The following is a 20,439-nucleotide window of genomic DNA, read 5'->3' on the forward strand; positions in this document are numbered from 1 at the left end:
CACACACACACACTCACACGCACACTCACACGCTACAGATGCAGCTGGTACAGGTGGTGATATCTGATCACGATACCAGCTCTGTTCTCTGGCCGGTCATTCTGAAGTACCATTCACTGACCCCAAACGTAAAGCCAATTCCATTTCTCACCCTCACGTTGAGTGACTTTGTAAGTTGGTTGCACACAGAGTCAGTTACGAGGAGAATGCTAACATCCTCCGGCCCTAAGACTTTTGCAGCATTTTATTTGGAAGTTTTTATGGCACCAAAAACAATAATTTAGTTTTTGTTTTTGTACCTTTAAGGTGTCTGTATGTGAATGAGATTGTTCTGATTGGCTAACCATGTTGTATGTGAAAACACTGACGCAATTCACTCTGTATATCCTCAAAGAGATACAATTCTTCTTCAAATAGATGCAGCTCATTTTCCAGTAAGACTGAAGAAATCAGGCTGTTCTCACAGGTATGACACAAACAGCAGAGTACAGCGCTCTGCTGAAACAAATGGATGTGACAAACACACTTAATTAACCTGTTTAACTGAATATCATGCTTCTACCCATCACATCTGACATCAGCAAATTACAATTCCCATAATGCACCTCTTGAAATCCTCTGTCACTAGATTTTCCTTTAATTTTAAATGCCTTTTAATACTCAAGCACGAGTAAAAATAGCAACGTATTAAAGTCAAATTGGACGCGGCGTCTTAATGCAAGACCTAAAAACACGGCAGACGAGCTCATCTCAATTATTGATCAAATATCTCATCCGCGATCGCCTGCTTTGAGGTGAATTTAGGAGAAGTGGAATGCAGAGAGGACAGGACGGGAAGATGGAATGGAGCGGGATGCAGGAGGTAATGCACTTCTGGAGAGATATAAGACGAGCTCACCACTGGTATCCGAACGAAAGCGAGACCTCGGAGTCTTACTCCTGCACTCCATCTCCATGCAAATGCATTTGGGATTAGTTGGGAAAGGAGGGTAATGGGGAAACCACCATGTCCTGGTGAACACACAGATGTGTCTCTATCTAGTAAAGCAAGTATATTACTCCAGATCAGACTTTCAGAAGTTCTTTAACATGCATGAAACCGCACTAGTTAAAGAAGAGAGGTGAATCCTGAAATGCCATTTTCCAAATGCGTGTTTTCCAAATACGAGAACACAGAATAACACTTACTTGCATCAGTTCGGGCAAATTCAGGCAAATTCCAGAGTATTTTCCAAAGTAGTGTGAATGGATGCATAAATAACTATTTGTAAAAATACACTAGCATTCAAAAGTTTTTTTTTATGGTTTTGAAAGTCTCTTTTGCTCACCAAAGATGCATTTATTTGATCAATATACAATAAAAACAGTAACATTTTGAAATATTATTACAATTTAAAATAACTGTTTTCTATTTGAATATATTTTAAATATAATTTATTTCTGTGGTGCAAAGCTGAATTTTCAGCATCATTACTCCAGTCTTCAGTGTCACATGATCCTCCAGAAATCATTCTAATATTTGGCTCATAATATAATACGTTGGTAGCACTTAATATTATCAATGCTGAAAATAGTTGTGTTGGTTAATATGTTTGTGGAAGCCACAATAGATATTTTTTAACTGATTATTTTATGAAAATAAAGTACAAAATAACATTTATTTGAAATTGATCATTTTGAAATTGAAATTGATCAGGAGCCAAATGACTTTTTTGAACTTATAAATACGGTTATATGATCAAGCAGTTAGTAAATAGACAGTTGTAAGTCTCACAACCCTAAAACATAAATATAGGAATGGTTGATAGTTCATTTTTAATCAGGCGGAACTAAAAATGGACTTCTGGTTCAGCGGTGAAGTTAGTCACGCATCCGAGTGTTTCATTCACTAACAGTCTGATTCAAACTTTTAACTGACCCACGAGAATCTTTTTGACTGATGCATTAAAAAGATCTAGCTCAGGAGAGTAATTTTTTTTTTTTGGTCAAATGGTTCAAATTGTCAGCTAATGGCAGCCTACAAGATGATATCTGAAAGAAAAAAAAACAAAAACATACATTGACATGCATAAAAGATTCCAGACTGTCGTCAAAGGTGACTAGATTTTAAATTATTGCCACATTTTGTTGCATTAGCAACCATTTTAGTCACCGCCTGGAGCCCTGTCTATTTTTAATATAGTGAGGAGAATTCTGGAAAACTAAGAGGAAAGAGAAGAGAATGGAAAAGAAATGCTACAAAATAAATAGAACATGTTTATGCATGTAAAAAACCCCAAGCTTCCTGGACCAGTACTTTCTTAGAGAGAACATATAGTCAATCCTCCACTGTGACATGAAAAACAGAGTCAGAGCAGAGAAAGATGAAGTCTTCATCTCCAAAAAGCAAAACGCACTGGGGAGGAAGTGGAAAAAAGACACAAAGACAGGAAGCAGCTTTACAGTGATGTTCAAAGCATTCAGTAGCAATTAAACACATCGACAGCTCAAGATGCTAAACCCGCGGAGCTATTAAAATAGTCATGTGAAAATGCCTGCCTCTTTCCAATCAGCTCACTGTAACAAAGACTGACCTTTTTTGAAATTTCAAATGCATGGAGATGAAATTGAGGCTCTTGCTTAAGAAGCTCAATGCGTCTAGGCTACAATATAATAGAGACCAGCATATAAACAAATCTAAGCTGAATTCATTCCTTACTACACTCCACTGAAACATTCAGAGTTAAGAGTGTACAACTGTACGGTCTAGCCAAGATTGATTAATCCTGCATGTATAAATCAGAACAAGTACACAAATGCATTCAGGCAAGGCAATTTGAACGCAGCAGAGAGACTGGCCTCCTGTATCAGTACGAGTGTTGTTGTGGAGTTCAGTTGTGCTGTACATTTAAATCCAAAGGACGTATTATGTGATTATGTGACCGCATCATCATGCCACGCCACTGATTTTGAGTACAGCATCAGATCATGAGCTCACTAACTGAATCAAACAAACTGAAACTGCATATATACAGTACACCACTGTTCAAAGGTTTGGGGTTGGTAAGATTTTTTATATTTTTGAAAGAAGTCTTTTCTGCTCACCAAGGCTGCATTTATTTCATCAAAATAAATAAATAAATAAAAACAGCAATATATAGATTTTTTTACCATTTTTTTTTTTTTTTTTTACAATTTAAATTTACAACTTAAAATAACTGTTTTCTACTTAAATATATTTTAAAATGTAATTTATTTCTGTGATGTAAAACTGAATTTTCAGCATCATTACTCCAGTCTTCAGTGTCACACGATCCTTCAGAAATCATTCTAATATGCTGATTTGCTGCTCAAAAAAACATTTCTGATTATAAACAATGTTGAAAACAGTTGTGCCGATTAATATTTTTGAGGAAACGTGATCTTTTTTTTTTTTTCAGGATTCTTTGATTACTAGAAAACCCAAAAGAACAGCGTGTATTTGACTTTTGAAAAAAAAAAAAAAAAAATTTGAAATGTCAGCTTTGAATTTAATAAGTCGCTGCTGAATAAAAGCAAAATAAATAAATACATAAATAAACTAAGTATAACTTGTTATAGTATAAGTAGTAGTATAGTATAAGTATAATACACTTAGTATAAAGTGTGTTTTTTTTTTTTTTAGGTATCAAAACTGCTATCAAAATTGTATAATTATATTAATATCACTATCAACTACAGTGCTAAATTGGACTTCAAGAGCATTGATGGATTGTAGCCTCATATTGAATTTTTCTATCTACGTAAGAATCTAGAATGATGTTGTGAAGGAGCTGCAGACATGGACGATGCATCAGGATGGGGTCTGTGCATGCACGCACGCACGCACGCACGCACTCTCTCTCTCACACACACACACACACACACCTACTGCTGACCAACTAGGCTATAAAACCTTCATTACTCCTGCAATGAGGTGGCGCTCGGCGTGAAACAGAGGGTCTGTATCTCTGATTTACAACACACACATCGCCTCCCTCGGCCAGCTGAGGCTTTCAACCGCATCACCATCAATTCTCATTACCTCACATGGTAAAAACAACACAGCCCCTTATAAGGCATCAGGCTTCTTTCATAAAGCCTCATGGGCTTCTCAATCTGGTGAAGAACCTGTTTGTGGGCCGTGTCCCTATATATGAATCCTCAAAAACATATGAATCAACAGCCAAAAAGAAAAGAGTTTCTATAGTGTAACCAATCACAACTATATTTATACACTATTTTAAGAAACTGTTTGAGAAAATGTGTTCTAGTTCTGGATGCCCAAGTCAAAAGATCCCAACGCCGGTCTATGAAATTTCAGTCACTAGATGTCTCCTTTCAAAGAAAACTTTTGGCCTGTTTTTTCTTCCACTAGGTGAAATTCCTCTAAATTGTCGCTTAGAAAAGTAAGAGCTCACCTGTTAAACAAATGCATGATTTGAGGTATCATTCTTGGTGTTGAAACTTGGTGTTTTAGCAAACACCACTAAAACACATTCTTTATTGGGATTGTCAATACCTATTTTCCAGAGGCTAGTGTTTTTATAAACTTCTGTTGTCTACAGTCTGCAGTTATCAAATGTGATTGAGCTCTGTCTAAATCAAACTTCCACTTAGCATCCAATCTCGTAACAACGTCCTAATTAGGTTGTTAATGATTGATAATTCAGGGCCTGGATAAAGACCTGGACATCCGCCTTGATTAAGTGCCTATTTTTGTTATGGCAAATCATGTTATTTCACCCAAAAATTAAAATTAGTCCATAAATTACTCACCCTCAAGTCATCCTAGGTGTATATGACTTTCTTCTTTCAGACGAATCCAGTCGGAGTTATATAAAAAATTGTCTTTGATCTTTCAAGCTGTTTAATGCCACTCAGCGGGTGTTGCATTGCTTCAGTCCAAAATAACTTAAATAAAAAGCGCCAATCCATGAACAAAGGCCTTCTGTAGCGAATCGATGCGTTTTTGTAAGAAAAATATCCATATTTAATGTAGCATGCGCCAACAGTTGTACATGGAAGCAGTTCCGGGAGAATGACGTATGAGTTCAGCACTGCGCATGTGCCGGTGAGTCTCGTGAAAACCAACGTTTGTTAACAGGATCAAAAGAAGCAAAGTTTCCTTACTTTAGCAAAGAAAAACCAGTCTCCTCTTGGCTTATATCGAAAGAACACTCACTGTTCATTTGACCTCCCAGCTTAAGAAGAATGCTGACAGTTCTGCTGCTGTTTCAGAAGTTTGCTTGGCTGCAGGTTCGCTCTGCAACGGCAGCATACTTGTAAACACTTAATGCTTATTTATTCAGGGTACTAGAAAATGCTCCCTTTCTGAGTGTTTGCATGAAGGCGATTACTCTGCAACATCAGAGTTACTGGTCAAGATCCATAACCACCAGCACATCATAACTGGCATGCAAAACAAACAAAAGCTCTCTGATGACAAGTAATTTGTGAACATTTTCTTAATGACAATCAGATTTGATAAAAAGAATAAGACATAGAAAGACTTTAGGTAGCACAATACAGTAAGTACAGGTACAGTAGCAATAAAAGTGAGATGCTTTTATTTGTAGGAGACAACTAGATAGGAGTTACTCACCATGAACCGCAGGTCGTCAAAGCCGTTGAGCAGTAGCTTGCTCTCATACTGCGGAAGGCCGATATTCTCCAACCAATCACCAACCGGCTGTTCAAGCAGCCTCCCGGATCCACCTGCGGACAGAGGAAGGCGCTTGAGCAGCGAGAAACCACTGAGACGGTAGCATCGGCAATCGGAGGAAGAGACGTGGCACTGCCACATCATCCTCGGCCAACAGTGCCGAGAGCACAAACACCAAGACGGCAAAGGCGACAGGATCCAGGCCGAGAGGTGTGGCCGCTCCCACAGCAGGGGCGAAACCACGCTTGCTAACAATGAAGTTTGTTGTTGCCGAATCTGGCAAGAAGATGGGCCCAACGCTGGGATTGATCACTGATATAGACTCCACATTACGTCCTTGTTGAATTAATTTACATTGGAGAGGTTTTAGAAGTTATTATGAAGTACAACTGGGTGCCGAGACCAGCAATTGTCAAAGTTTCCATTTGAGCCCAGAAATCACCCAATGAATCAAAGGTTTGATTTCACAATCCAAAAAGTCACAGAAGACGATGTGCACCATTGCAATAAAACCAGTTTCCTTGCAATTCTGGACAATCTAGTTCCTGAAAATGTGAGTTTGCAGATCCACCTTTGCACCTTTTAATGAGGAGGAGCACAGGAAAAACATCTCACGATTGAACGTTGGTATTTCCCTCACGGGTGTCCATGTGGAGATGGGGTGCACAAATAAACGTTTCACCTATAACTACCACAAACACTCATTACTCCCAAGCAATGTCTACCGATCCCCTGAACTGATGCCGAGTGACCCTCAAAATCTCCTGATCTCAATAGAGTGACTAAAAATTGCTATGGCTATAACTAAAATTGCTACCTTAAGCCTGAAAAGTCTTTAACTGCGTTCTGCACTCCTCATGCAAATTAACTTCTAATCCAATCTCTACGATAGCGTTACTTAAAAGTCAGGCAGGATTGCATGACTTGCACTGCACAAAGTCACTCTGTGATCCTCAGGATCAAAGGTACATGAGACTTAGGCAAAGAGTAAAAAAGTCTTTGCTCTAATAAAACTCTCAATATCAACTTTATTTCACATGTAAGCCTCACCAATAAACCTAGATTTAAAGTCGGTGTAATCGAAGCAAAATTAAAAGCAAAAGCGAATGGAAAAACCAATGAGAACTAGTATCCACCGAGACATTCAACTTAATCAGAGACAGCATAAGTACAAGACTTGCTTTTCCGCCACAACAAAGTCTCCCAGAGTCCTGTAGAGGTCCAAACAGAGAACATGGGTGCACTTCCCACATCAGTCAATCCTCAGTACGTTGCAGACATCTCGATATCCCTCTAGTTTGTCGAGACATCGCGGCTGCTGTTGAATTAATAATGCAAGGTCAGTGGGGGTGTTTGCTGACCCCACACCCTGCTCCAGACTTGCGGGGCAGATGAGTCTGGATGTTGTAAGAAACGCAGCAGCAATCCCTTCGGCACAGAAGGCGTGGTCTCCTTGTTCATCTGGATGCTGTCAATTCTGCTCTGCAGCGCTCCTGCTCCGTCTCCTCCTTTCTCTCCCTTGCTACTGCTCTCCCCTCCCTCTCCCTGTCTCCTCCCCTCCATGCCTCGCTCTCTCTCTTCCCCTAAAAGAAAATGCGGGCCTGCTGTCCATTATCTAAGGACTCATCAAACCTTCGTCCAGTTCATTGACCCAACCAGGACCATTACTCTTTCGTCAGGGTATTGTTGACTATGGTAACAATATTAGAGGCATTGATTCAAAAGACAAAGAAATGGAAAAAGCCAAATAGTGTTTACCCAGAAAGCAAACGACAAACACAGAGGCATATGCAGAGCTTCTAGGCTGGAGGATGTAGCTCTGGGTTTATTGCCAAGCTGCAGGGCAGTTCTTCTTATAACTCCCCATGCATGTTAATATTTTAGCACCTTTATCCACACAGACAGAAACCAAACAGACAAACTCTGCCAACAATCCTGTTGCAGGAGTTTATTAATTAAATACTGTGCTGTTGATGCAACAAATGCCTTATAAATAAACTGCAAAACCACCAGTTACAGAGTATTCCAGTGGTATTAGAAGAGGCGAGCCAAGTTCTGTAGTCCACAAAAGAGGATGAATTTTCAACAAATAGTTAACTTTAGATTTCAAAAAAGCATTATGACCAGCTAAATGATACAAGTGTACTAAGATTAGCATGCTAAAATGTTCTTGGAGGTATCTAGGTGGTGGCTTTGAACAAAATGTCCCTAGATTTATTTTCCCACTTTATTGCTTATCTAAAAATCTTAAGGCTGATTTCTTAGAATAAAAGCACAACTTCTCAACAAGCCACATGATTTATGGTATCATTTATGTCCAAAGCACAAACAGTGCCGGGCCTTCACAGTCTAATACTTTGTTTACAGGTTTTTCCATTTAGTACAAGCAAAAGTAAAAATGCTGGATTTAGCGAACACAACTACTAAAGCTAAAAACCAAGAGTCATGTCCAAGTAGGATGCCTGCGGGAAACAGGAAATGAGGTCAGAGGCAGTGCCATGTGACAAAGAACAGAGGAAGGACTGGTCCTCTAGCTAGGCTTTGCACTTATATGGGCCAATGAACCCAGTTGGAACACAAAGGCCCCTTGTAGAGACCAGTGTTGGGCAAGTTACTCTGAAAATGTAATCAAATTACGGATTACTGATTACTCCTTTTAAAAGTAATCACATTACTGTTCTGATTACTTTATTTCAAAAGTAATTAGTAATTAGTTACATTACTAGTTACGTTACTTTTTTCTCCATTAAATTTATGAAATCCCAGCATACACACTCCCGATAAATATTTGTTATTAAAGCATCAACATTCACAGAACACTGTTATTTTTAACTAAAGCAAGTGGCTTTGCATGGCAGAATGCCAGCAAAGAGCGCTGTATATATAATCTCTAAAAGACATCTCAGTTCATAGCAATCTCACAAATCTCTGTTATAACACAATACATATATGCATAATGAATCTTTCATAATGTCTACAATTCGTGTGTTATAATGAGAGGATTCGTGAGCACGCAAATTTCAACACTGCATTGCTCAACGCTGCAAACACGCCTAACTGCATACGCTTGCACCTGTTAATCGTTTATATTTTATATTAGTTCATGTAGCTTTTGTGCAATAGATGAATAACAATTTATTTGTTTTAGATATTTTATGTTTAGATATTACTATTTTGCGGGAGTCCCGTGAAACATTTTTTTTTTCTCTATTCCCTGCCTGTCTATTCCACAAGTCTCTGCACTCGCCTATCAAGTCTTGTCCAGCGCCGCGCTCTGTTGCGTCGGGTCTCGCGGGAGCAGGTCTCTAATCCACTGGCACTTGACTCGACAGTGCGTGAGCTACATCCTTTTTACAATCTCCAGATTATAAAACACTGCATTCTGTCAGCAATGTAATGCGGCAGTAACGTATAGAGACCTCGGCTTGTAACTATACTCTAATTACTATTTTGAAAATTATAACGCGTTAAATTACTCCGTTACTAAAAAAGTTATCAAATTACAGTAACGCGTTACTGCCCAACACTGGTAGAGACACACCACTTGAAACAGTGTTTATAGGCTTTACGATACACTGATGTGAGAAGTGTGCTTTATTCAAGGCTTAAACCTAAGAACAGCAGCTGTCCCGTCCGTTTTTGCAGAAGTTGTCAAACTGCACTTATAGGAGCAAATGGTACAGCAAGCGTGACGGCCCCTCTGGTCTCGATTGCTGTAGTTTGGTTAATTCCAGAGGAAGGTCAATAAGCTGCCTCCATACAGAACAAGGTCACGCATCAGCAAGGTGGAATCGTCAAGCGTCTCAGCGTCCATTGATTTAACTCTCAAGTGTCCCCTCGGTTCTTCAACGGCACAATGGGATTTCTAATTCTCCATTTAAAGGGCCAGCCAACTCCATATCCTCCGTTCACTAATGTCTTCTGGACTTGACCTTCGTCTTTCTCTTGCCCATCAATAGGTTATTGAGTTTCATTGCTGGACTGCTCAGTCAGGTCTCATTTCGAAGGCAGATCCTCATGTAAACGTACGATCCAGAAAGACACTTGATGGTCAGCTATGATGGCCATCAGGCGGCCAAAGCTTTGAGTACAATGAGAAGTAACTGAACAAAAACACAAAATCCCTCCTCTCAATGAAAGACAATCCGCTTGTTTGTGACATATTGAACACTGTTTCCGGGACCAAGCTTATACTCCATTTTAAACAAGAATACCATCTCAACAGCCATCACTACAGCCTCTGGGCTCACAGTGTCCCGGACAATATTTTTTCAACGATTCGGAAAATATTACTGGCTGGTCAACTGAGATTTCAGTGTGGAGAGAAAGGTTAGGATTATGATTTTTCAGAAGTATTTACATCACACCATAAGAGCATCCTTGTACTGTTTGGTTGTCTGCTTTTGGTACCTGAAGGAGCGTTTGGACCTGGAAATGACGGCAAATGACGTTAGACTTAATCGAATAGATGCCTTTTATTTATTACATGATTACACTGTGCTCTCTCTCCTTTCATTCAAATGAAACTGCTATCATCTTGCGTCTCAGTTATTGACTGCATTTACTGTAAAATGAAACCAGAGTATTAATAGTAGGTATGCAGTAAAATTGTTAAAAAGCTTTGTTTTAAAATAACATTTTATGCCCTCGTCTTTATTTATGTGGTGAAAAGCTGAGTAATTAGTGATATGACTGTACATTACGCCTTAATTTTTCGTCTCGTCCGAACTTCGCTAAGGTTGGTTAGGAACTGTTTTTTTTATTGCAGAAGCTTTGTGTTTAACGAGCTAATAAAATATTTCAATGAAAATCAATATTTTATGTCTAATTATTTACTTATGCGGCAAGTAGCCATGTAATAAGTGGGATAATGCACATCCAGCCAGTTGTTACCCCAGATTAAACCCCTTCAGGGTGATGCAAGGCTCCTGATCACCCTGTTTGGGTCTACTCTGCGATAACAATGGCTGGATGTGCATTATCCCTTGGATTTTCATATTTTATCTGAGGGATTTTGGTATTTATTAGACACAGAGAGAGGTGTGAATTTATTTGTTAGAAGAGGGGAAATTAGGGATGCACATATAAAAATTATAGTGGATACCTATAATTAAAAGTTGATACTTATTTTCATGTTATTGCCGATAACCGATAAATGATGGCCGATATTAAATATAAAAAACAATAAAAAATTAATAAATAATAAATAAATAATAATTTTGGCATCTCTTCATAATAGCGTACAATGAAAAACTAAACTTTTTAAACAGGAAAGCAGTGTATAGACACAGTTGACAAGTTGAAAGAGTATCAGAGTATCACAAACCTGTGGCAGGGCACTCCTGGTCTTTTGAGAAGTCGATGCCAGCACCAATTAGTGTCATGATCTTCTCAATCTGTAAGCGAAAGACAAACACCATGAAACCAAATGAAGACACTAACCTCAGTGCAATCTGAAAAAAAGCAGCTGCGATTTATGTTAAAACATTGCATTTATGATTTCCCAGCAGAGCAGATGAAGCAGTAATGCAGCGACAAATCCGACTGAGAAAACACCATCTATCATCCCAAGGTTATAAGAATCATGCACGGTGCAAATAAGAGCAAAATATTTGGTTGCACCAACCCTGACCAATACAGTCATAGGTGGGTCTGTCACCTACCCAAGCTTACCCATGGATGACAGTCTCCAAATAGCCAAGAAATTAAACCCCGAGACACAGGTAAACTCGAAAACATGCAGGAGAACAAGAGAACAGCATGTCCAGGATGTCATTTCATATAGTCACCATCATCATTCACTAGTCCAACCAGTTAAATGTCAGACTACAAGGCACTGTCTGAAAAGACATAAGGAGTTTGGCCTTGCATCCGAATATATCAATGCAATTTAGTCAGGCAGGACGTTTCTGAAAGTTAGAAACGCGACATGTAAGCAACTCTTCACTTGGAGTCAGCATTCATTGATCACGATGTCCACACCCTTCAGTGATTGACAGAATGCTGCGGAAACTGAAAGGACACTGATTACGTAACATCAGCACAGTCTGGCTCACCATTTCAGTATGGGAATTCATTAATTCAATCAGGAAAAACTAATTCAATAACTTCAAAAAGAGGCTGTATCCGAGTCCGTGAGATTAAGATCTTTGTCCTTAGCGGTTGATGAATCTACTGATGTGTGGAAGCAGCTCCTAATTCTTCAGGACAACAGTGGAGTTACGTAATATGAAGACAATGGAGGAGGTGACAAGGCATTTAAAAATGACGCACAGAAATTCTTTTAATTGGGGTTAATGTGTCTGTGTGGCTGATATTAAACTCTGGCAGAAATTCGAAAAGTAATGAACTGAGTTAGTAAAAGAAAACGGTTAATTTTAAGTTACGGCAAAGCTGCCGAGCAACAGCTTATCCAAAGTAGCGAGGTCAAAAAGACAGCGGTAGACAGAAAAAGGGAGAGATAGCTTGAATTCTGCCACCACCGCCAAGAAAAGCTGGCCGAGAGAGAGCTGCGAGAAGACACTGACAAGGTTTCCAAACTTCTAGTGACAGTCAAACATTTAACTGAATAGATCACACAAATTAAGTTCTATCATGACTGCATCATCCTCGTTTTTGTTCCAAAACCTGTAAGACTGCCTTTCTTCAGTGGAACACAAAAGAAGATATTTTGAAGAATGTTAATGCTGCACTCTTTCATACCATGGAAGCATACGTGTGATGGTAAAGATGTTCAGTGAGTGATTACTTTCATTTTGGTCTGTTTTTCATACAAAAACTATTATATGACCTCAGAAGACCGTATGGGCAACATACTTTTTTTTGTTTTGTTTTTGTATGGAAAAGAACAGCATGAACATTCTGAAAAAAAAAAAAAATCTCCTTTTGTCTCCCACAACAGAAGAAAAAGACATGCTGGTTTGGAACTTCACAATCATTTATTAACATTTTGAATTAGCTTTTAATTTTCTATTTTCATTTCAAGTATTAGTCATTTTTGTTAAGTGCTTTTTTCATTTTATTATTTTATATTTCAAAATAGCTTTATTTATTTATTTTATTATTTAATTTAAGTTAATTTATTATTTATTTTACTTAATTTATTATTATTTAATTTATTTAAGCAACCTTTATTATAAATGAGAAGAAACTTAAATGTTTTTCATCTAATTTTATGTTTTATTTATTTCAGCATTATTTAAATGAACAAAAATGATTTTTAATAGTCTTAGTTTAAGTGGTAGTTCGCCCAAAAATTTTGAAGAATGTTGGTAACCAAACAGTTTTGGTTTCCACTGACTTCAACTGTGTGGCCAAAAAATATAAAGGAAGTCAAGGGGAACCAAAACTGTTTGTTTATCAGCATTATTCAAAATATCATCTTTGTTTCACAGAAGGAAGTCATACAGGTTTGGAAAGACATGAGAGTGAGTAAATGACAACAGAGTTTTTATTTGTGGGTGAACTACCACTTTAACAACAATGGAAGCATTTTTTTTTATATATAAACTATTAATTTGCAAAACACGTAATCATTAGAACACCTCCATTTAACTTTGCTATCAGTAATATCTGTCAAGGGATGGTTCTGCAGAATCTGTAATAACCGGCGAGCAGCAGCACAGAGCAGAGGAACAGGAAGCCAGAGGGTCGTGTGGAGGGTCTTACTCTTTGAGGCGGCTGCTGTCTCCATGGAAAAGAGAGGGAATGCCTCTGTCTCTGCAGGGAGAAAACCAACTTTTGTTCAATGGCTATTTTTTGCTTAAAGGGAGAACAAAGTTTGACCCTTGACAATGGCACAACTGAGAAACACTTTAATACAGTTAATGGGAACTAAATCTAAACCTGACCTCCAGGTTGGTTTGACACCTTACTGACCGTGTTTCCAGGAATAAACCCTTTGAAGACACACAAACACTTGAATGGCTGTCAAAAAAAAAAAAAAAAAAAAAAAAATCTCCCTTTTCTTTTAACTTATATTTCCAAAATTCAAATTATATTTGACAATTATATTCAAATGTCCAGAAGAGGGCGCAACCAATAAATACAAAGCAAACAGCACCATGTTATATATATTTTTTATTACAAAGAACAAACCTGTCTATAAACAAAGTGTATTTATTTTTATCTAAAGTTTATTCAAATATATTCCGGTCTCATCCAGAATCCATCAGAAGGCAGACGAGTCATCAGTTATGTCTGACATCCCTCTGTCCCACAGCACAGTTTTCTCATTTTCAATATACTGTGCATCTGCCAGAGCGCTCACAGCACATGAACAGCTATTCACTTCCTGTCTTTTACAAATTTCCACACCGTTATAGCTAGTGATCAAAGGAAATGAGTTTGTCAAAGACGGCTAATATAATGCTAGCATAAACGTAGCAAAACAGCTGAAATAAAACATCAGTATTAATCAGTCTATACTGATTGCACACTGATTGATGAAGGAACATTTACTGACTTAAAATGTCATTTATTGACACAAGCAAACCTAATTTTTGTCTATTTTGTATTTTCTGTCCTGAATAATGCAAAAGTCTGTGCAGTGGGTTTTCAACATGATACAGCGTGCTCAATCAAGCTACATTTCTGGTAGCAGAAAACATCAAAATATTAAATAACCAAGCACATAATGGACAGGAAATTGCAGAACCTGTGAATTCTCGTTGCCTAATACAACTATACAATGACACAATAAACATATAAATAAAGCTCTGACTTTTAACCAGATTTCAGCAGCAAGCCCCAACCCAAACTCCTCTTTGCCACAAATGCTTTGCCTCTTGTTTGAAAATGCAAAGTCTTTCATATTTATCTAAATCAGTATTTTTCAATATAATCAGTGTGTCTGCTGACCTTATCACACAATTGGAAAAGAAATGAAGATGAATAACGAACTGATGTCTATGTCAACTTGTGATATATTTCACTGCAGACAAATGCATGCATACAGTAAGTATAATAGGGCAAATGTTACATGAACACTTATGTAACTGAGTGAATCAAGAACACATTTCACCCCAAAATCCAAAGAAAATAAAAAATGTAATTTTGCTTAGAGAAAGTTAGACCTTTTTAGGGGGGGCCATTAAGTTTTTGCATTATGTCATTGAAAATAAAGCACATTTAACCCAATCTTATCTGATGTTTGCACTGTGTGTTTTTACTGTATGGATTTGTTAATGAAGCGTCTCATTTTTGTTCCACCAAACATAAGCTGTAATATAAGCTGCGATTAAGAAAACAAAAGTAGAAAACTACTATCATTACATGGAGCCATCTAGAGGCAATTCAACACCAATACCAGGCCAAGTGTGATATAGCAGCCTCAGAAAAAAAAATCTCCCTCTTAAACCAAACCTGAGCTTACTTGAGCTTCTTCACTCATATCTTCCTGTCGTTATCTCGGACTCTCTAAACAGAGCCGGAGATCTCCAGAGGATGACAGGTTTAAACTTATTCCAGACTAACTGTGCTGCATGCAAATAAGGCAAAGCGTGTTAAAATCACACGTGGCCCAATTAATGAACCAAACTGAGAAATATTGCATGCAAAGAAAATAAATGAGTGAATAAATGCTAAATAATTAAATGTTTTCTGCATCAGCAGGAGAGCTTGCATCATAGAGTATACTGCTCGTGTTTGCAAAACAGCTCACACACACACACACACACACACACACACACTTAAAAATAACTAAATAGCTGCTTTAAAAAGCATATAACAACAGAAGTGCATTGATTGTAAAAGAACGCTTCTGTAGGTCAGTGACAGTGAGAAAAAGTTCAAATCTGCAAAATTATGTGCAATAAATATAAAATATGATATTTAAATATGATAAATATGAAATAAATATGAAAATGTAAATATGATAAAACATGCTCAATCAAGCTGAGCAGTACCTTTCTCGTAGCAGAAAGCTATCAAATTAGGCCAAATATTAAATAAGCATGCTAATAACAGGCGGGAAAGTGTAGAACTTGTTAAATTCCTGTTTGAATGCTACAGGAATATGCAGCTGCAAACTGCACATTGACCAATACAACATGACTAATATAAATAAATTCGAGCTCTGACTGGTAACCAGATTTCAGCAACAAACCTCAACCCAATATATCATTATTATTAGTCTTTATGTTTTGCCTTTCTGCAAAATTTATTGATAGGGATTGTAGTAATGGCAGGAATAGGGTGGCCAAAATAAATGCAGGGTCCCGCATTTCAATAATGTCTGTATTATTTTTTTCATCCCTGAAATTACAATAATACCACATAAAAAAAAAATATATGAAAAATGTGGCTGGTGTTTAAAAATCAATTTGTGTAGACATTATGTTCTAGCAGAAGCGAGGAAATAATCAACCAGCGCATTCGTAGAGAGGCTATTCTATCTCTATGACTTCAAAGTTTTGTTGATTTAATATATAGTTATGTGAAGAAGGATTTTGGACCAATGAGATTTCATTGTGAAAGGAGCTACTGAGCACAATGAGCACTTTTTTTAAATTGCATGTTAATGACAAATTGACATTGACAAATATTGAGTTGAAAACAGTTTGTTGTTCCAAAACACTTTTTTTTTTTTTAGCTGTGACTTGTCGCACATTTCTGTAATTAATATACAAAAACTTTCAATGTTTCTTTCTGAGAGTGTTTGGCAATTTGATTTATTTCTGTAAACAAAACAGATATGTTTTTATATTTCTGATTGTTGTACATGAACATTTTTTTTTTGCCTGTGACAGAAACAGAACCCAAACGAGCGACAAACGCAGATTCACACGAATCGTATCATATTAATACTAATTAGGATTCAATATCAGAAAAGTGACGATTTACTGTAACGAGAGCTGGTGGGTTAAGCTGCCTGTAGTCGTCAACAGCGCCGTTCAGAGAACCAGAGCCGACAGACACTGGTTGAGGGGAATTAGTTTAGCGAAACGCTCAGCAGTCTATGAAACATTAATGAAATGCTTTGTTTGATCTTCAGTCTGACACATTAGATTGGACTCATTGGCATGCATGAAGAATATGGCTTGTGCGGTTCTCCTATAAAATAACTCTGACTCCATCCCATGACCCACTGCAAACCCAAAGGGCCTAACAGCAGATTTTGCTCAGCCTCTGAGCAGACAGTGTTTAAACACACACACACACACACATACACAACCTTGAGTAGCGGGCCACTCTCAACCAATATGAAAATTATACTGAAAGCACAATTCAGATTCCCATCAGCAGACCAGCAGGCAGCATTAATGCACCTCACTAAAGAAGATAAATCCAAACCTGCGAGTCCAGCCTGTGATCCCCATGGGCTCAAAACACACACTCATACGCAACACACACTCACAACTAAACAATGTTATTGAGTCTAAGAGCAATTCATTGTAAGGGCCTCTTCATGGTAAAGCGCTCAAACAACAGTGGAGTCAAAGGCCGCGGTGGAGTCACAGGTCGACAGCTGAAGTATAGCTGAGCCGTGGGGTGCATACAGGGAGGACCGTGTGTTTGTGACTCTCTTCAGGATACATAACTGCTGAGCCATACTACAAAGAGCCCAGGCATCTGGCTAGGCTGGCATGGGCGAACAAAAGGGAAAAAAGGACTAAGACAGAGTGGCAAGAACCAGTCACAAAAGAGCCAAGCTCTTCCAACAAGTCCACAGTGCTGCCAAGACAGGTGCCAGTCGACCCGGAGTGAGCAGAGCTATTCAGATCGGTTCAGAGCAGAAGAGCCTTTCTCTGTAAACAATGTTACGTCACAAACACTGGCAAAAAGTGTTCTGGCACAACAAAGCGGAAATCTTGTTTACGGAAGTCTGCTTTGTATGCTAATTGCTTATACATGCCAAATTGGTGAGTTTAGGGAAATTAAAAGCGTAGCAAGCGGTGAGCAAGTTGTGCCACAAAAAATGGTAAATCTTACTAAAGTCATATTCAAAACTGTTGAAGCTTTTAAAAGCTTAGAGAAATATATTGAAAGCATAAAAAAGTGTCCAGATCGAGCGGCAACCTCCCGCTCTCTCTTGTGAAGCCAACAAGGAAGTGACTTAAACTGTAATTCATCGACTGGCCGCTAGAGGCTGGCTGCAAAAGGGAGTCAATCCCATAGACTCCCCATGTTAAAATGCCCAACTTTACAGCAGAAAAAAACGTTTACAGCCTGGTTCAAAAAATGATTTTGGTCTATATAGCAAATTTTGCCCTTCATGACAACTGTGAGGGGGGTGCATTTTTTTTATAACTCATCCGTTTAAATTATATTAAGCCTTAAAGTTCTGCATAATTAAGGGCGTGGCCACTTGAGTGACAGGTGGATTGCCGCTGCTGTCACCACCGTCGAGCAAGGTGGGCGTGGTTTCAGCAGCCAGCTCCCGCCTTTTTGCCCATTTCCGATTATCCGGGAGTGACGCGCGGTGACGCGCTGCCAAGATGGCGACAGCTGGCTCCGCCTACTTTAGGCTTCAAAACGCTTGTCGGAAGTCTACGGGTTACGTCACGGACACTACGTCCATGTTTTTATACAGTCTATGGTCCAGATACACTCTGAAAAATATTTCAGGGGACCTGTTACCACAACTTAAAATAAATGCACAGTTGCAAGTTAAAAATTCTAATTTAATAATTTAACATTATTATGCAACATTATTGTGTCAACTGAACTCAACAAAATAATGTTTGCAACTTAAAAGGTTTTCTTTCATGAATTGCAGTGGAGAAATGGTTGAATAAAGTCATGATTTTTGTTTTCTTTGGGCACAAAAAGTATTCTTGTAGCTTCATAACATTACGGTTGAACTATTTTAACGGTCCTTACTACCTTTCTGGGCCTTGAATGTGTCAGTTCCCTTGCTGTCTATGCAGAGTTACAAAGCTCTCAGATTTCATTTAAAAAAAATCATAAATTGTGTTCTGAAGATGAACGAAGGTCTTACGGGTTTGGAACGACATGTGGGTGAGTAATTAATGACATAATTTTCATTTTTGGGTGAACTGTCCCTTTAAGAATATTTATTTCATATGATAATCATTGTGAAGTTTACACAAGTTTGTACACTTTTACAGTTTGTAGCAAGTTTAGAAATAGAACTTCAAATCATAGCAAACAATAGTGTAAAACCGTTCTGACAAAACGAAGAGAAACCCTTATTCATGAAAGTTATTTTCGCATGCTAATCTTCAAAGTACGTGACTTTCAGCTCATACGTTTCAGAAGTTTAAAGATATCAAAATATATATATTTTGGAAATATATATGGAATATATTGGAAAATCTAACTTGCGCAAATCTATTTTGTATGCATGTGAAATTGCTCTCACAATTTGTAGCATGATTATGAAAATGAATTCAAATCAAATACTGGTTTAAAAAAAGTGTTGTCACAACAAATGGAAATCCTAATTTACAAGGCTATTTTTGCATGCTAATCATCAAAATATGGTGATATTTTTCTCAAGTTTTAGAAACTTTAAGAAAATCAAAATCATAGCAAACATTGGAGAAAAAAGTTTGGGACAACAAACATAAAATCCAATTTATGCAAATCTATTTTTATACTCATTGTTGAAGTCATATTGGTTTATCAGTTTTTTTTTTAAAGTTTAGGGATTTATATTATCACAGTAAACAGACAAAAACGGTTAATGTAAAAAAAAAAAATTTGTTTGGTAATCATGTTTAAATATGGTCTTATAGTCTGTAAAATGTTTACGTAATTAAATCAAATTACCAAACACTGTTTTGTCAGAAAGAAAAAAAAAAAACGTGAAATTGGTGTTAAAATTGAGGGAAAATCTAAATCATTGCGAACAGTGACAAAAAAGTGTTTTGAAACAACAAACAGTTTAAATTAAAAAAAAAGAAAAAAAAAAAATCACAAAAAAAAAACTGACGAGATTTTTGGAGGATTTAAAATGAGCATTAACTTTAGAGTAAACTCTCCCAGTAAAAACAAATGGACCAAAACAACTGCTGAAAGACAATGGCATCATTCAGCATGTCTTCCTAAGTGTTCTTACAAAATACATCCATCTTTACACAGCCAAATATATTCTTGGATCCTCCCAAGACATGCACCGTTGAGAATCTGTGTCCCACGCACATGTACACGACTGTATTAAAAAAACAATGCCGTCATGCGTCCAAATGGCTGAGAGGTAGAAAACAATCACACTCACAAACGCTGGTCGGGTGGCAGCCATTGGGCCGGAACGGGACGGCGGATGGACGAATGCATAGACGTACAGAGGAGACGCGGCTCACTCCTTTAACTCCCTCGGGTTGACTGCATCTCTGCATCCAGTGCAAACCTCCCCTTCCTAAATTTGCTGGCCCATACAGAGAGCTTCTCGTTCAGTCTAATCCTGGGACGGCCTGTATTAGCATGAGCTGGCTTTACATTCCCAACCCCCTGCCACACACAGACCCTCATGCAAGTCAAAATCTCCTTTGCATGAAAAATTAGACTTTGTGTGAGATTGTGAGTGTGCGAAGAGGAGGAACACACACACATATATAGAGTGAAAGTGATGGGTGCTGTGCGTTCCTGCACCCACACGCTGTCACTCAGGGCAGTGAAGTGTCCCGGACCAGCCTGCCGTGACCGCTAGGGGAGGAGAAAGAGAGAAACAGACAGAAAACAGACAAGGGAAATGATGACAGACTGCTGTTTGGACATTAGGGACTGCAGGACTGACTGTCCAAACACAGAGACAACATATGGAGAGAAACTCTGCTGTGACAGACAGAAGGCAGAGAAGATGCTTGTCATGA

The 20,439-nt window shown here is 38.1% G+C and overlaps 1 protein-coding gene across 3 annotated transcripts in view; it reads right to left on the bottom strand.

Annotated features, from left to right (window-relative positions):
* LOC107752452 (ankyrin repeat and SAM domain-containing protein 1A-like) overlaps positions 1-20,075 on the bottom strand; it is a 47,642-nt gene extending 27,567 nt beyond the window's left edge. For 2 of the 3 annotated variants that reach the window (XM_016568425.1, XM_016568424.1), the window contains exons 1-3: positions 19,845-20,075; positions 10,989-11,058; positions 5,603-5,715 (exon numbers count right to left, since the gene is read on the bottom strand). In XM_016568425.1, coding sequence (XP_016423911.1) covers positions 5,603-5,715; positions 10,989-11,058; positions 19,845-19,868 — 207 coding nt within the window. In that variant the 5' untranslated portion in view covers positions 19,869-20,075. Of the gene's footprint in view, positions 1-5,602; positions 5,716-10,988; positions 11,059-13,330; positions 13,510-19,844 lie in introns of those variants that run through there. The other variant, XM_016568422.1, reaches the window with a different exon arrangement.
* Positions 20,076-20,439: the final 364 nt, after the last annotated feature.

This window comes from Sinocyclocheilus rhinocerous, unplaced genomic scaffold (genome assembly GCF_001515625.1).
Source record: "Sinocyclocheilus rhinocerous isolate Xijiao unplaced genomic scaffold, SAMN03320098_v1.1 scaffold2246, whole genome shotgun sequence".
Taxonomy (NCBI): domain Eukaryota; kingdom Metazoa; phylum Chordata; class Actinopteri; order Cypriniformes; family Cyprinidae; genus Sinocyclocheilus; species Sinocyclocheilus rhinocerous.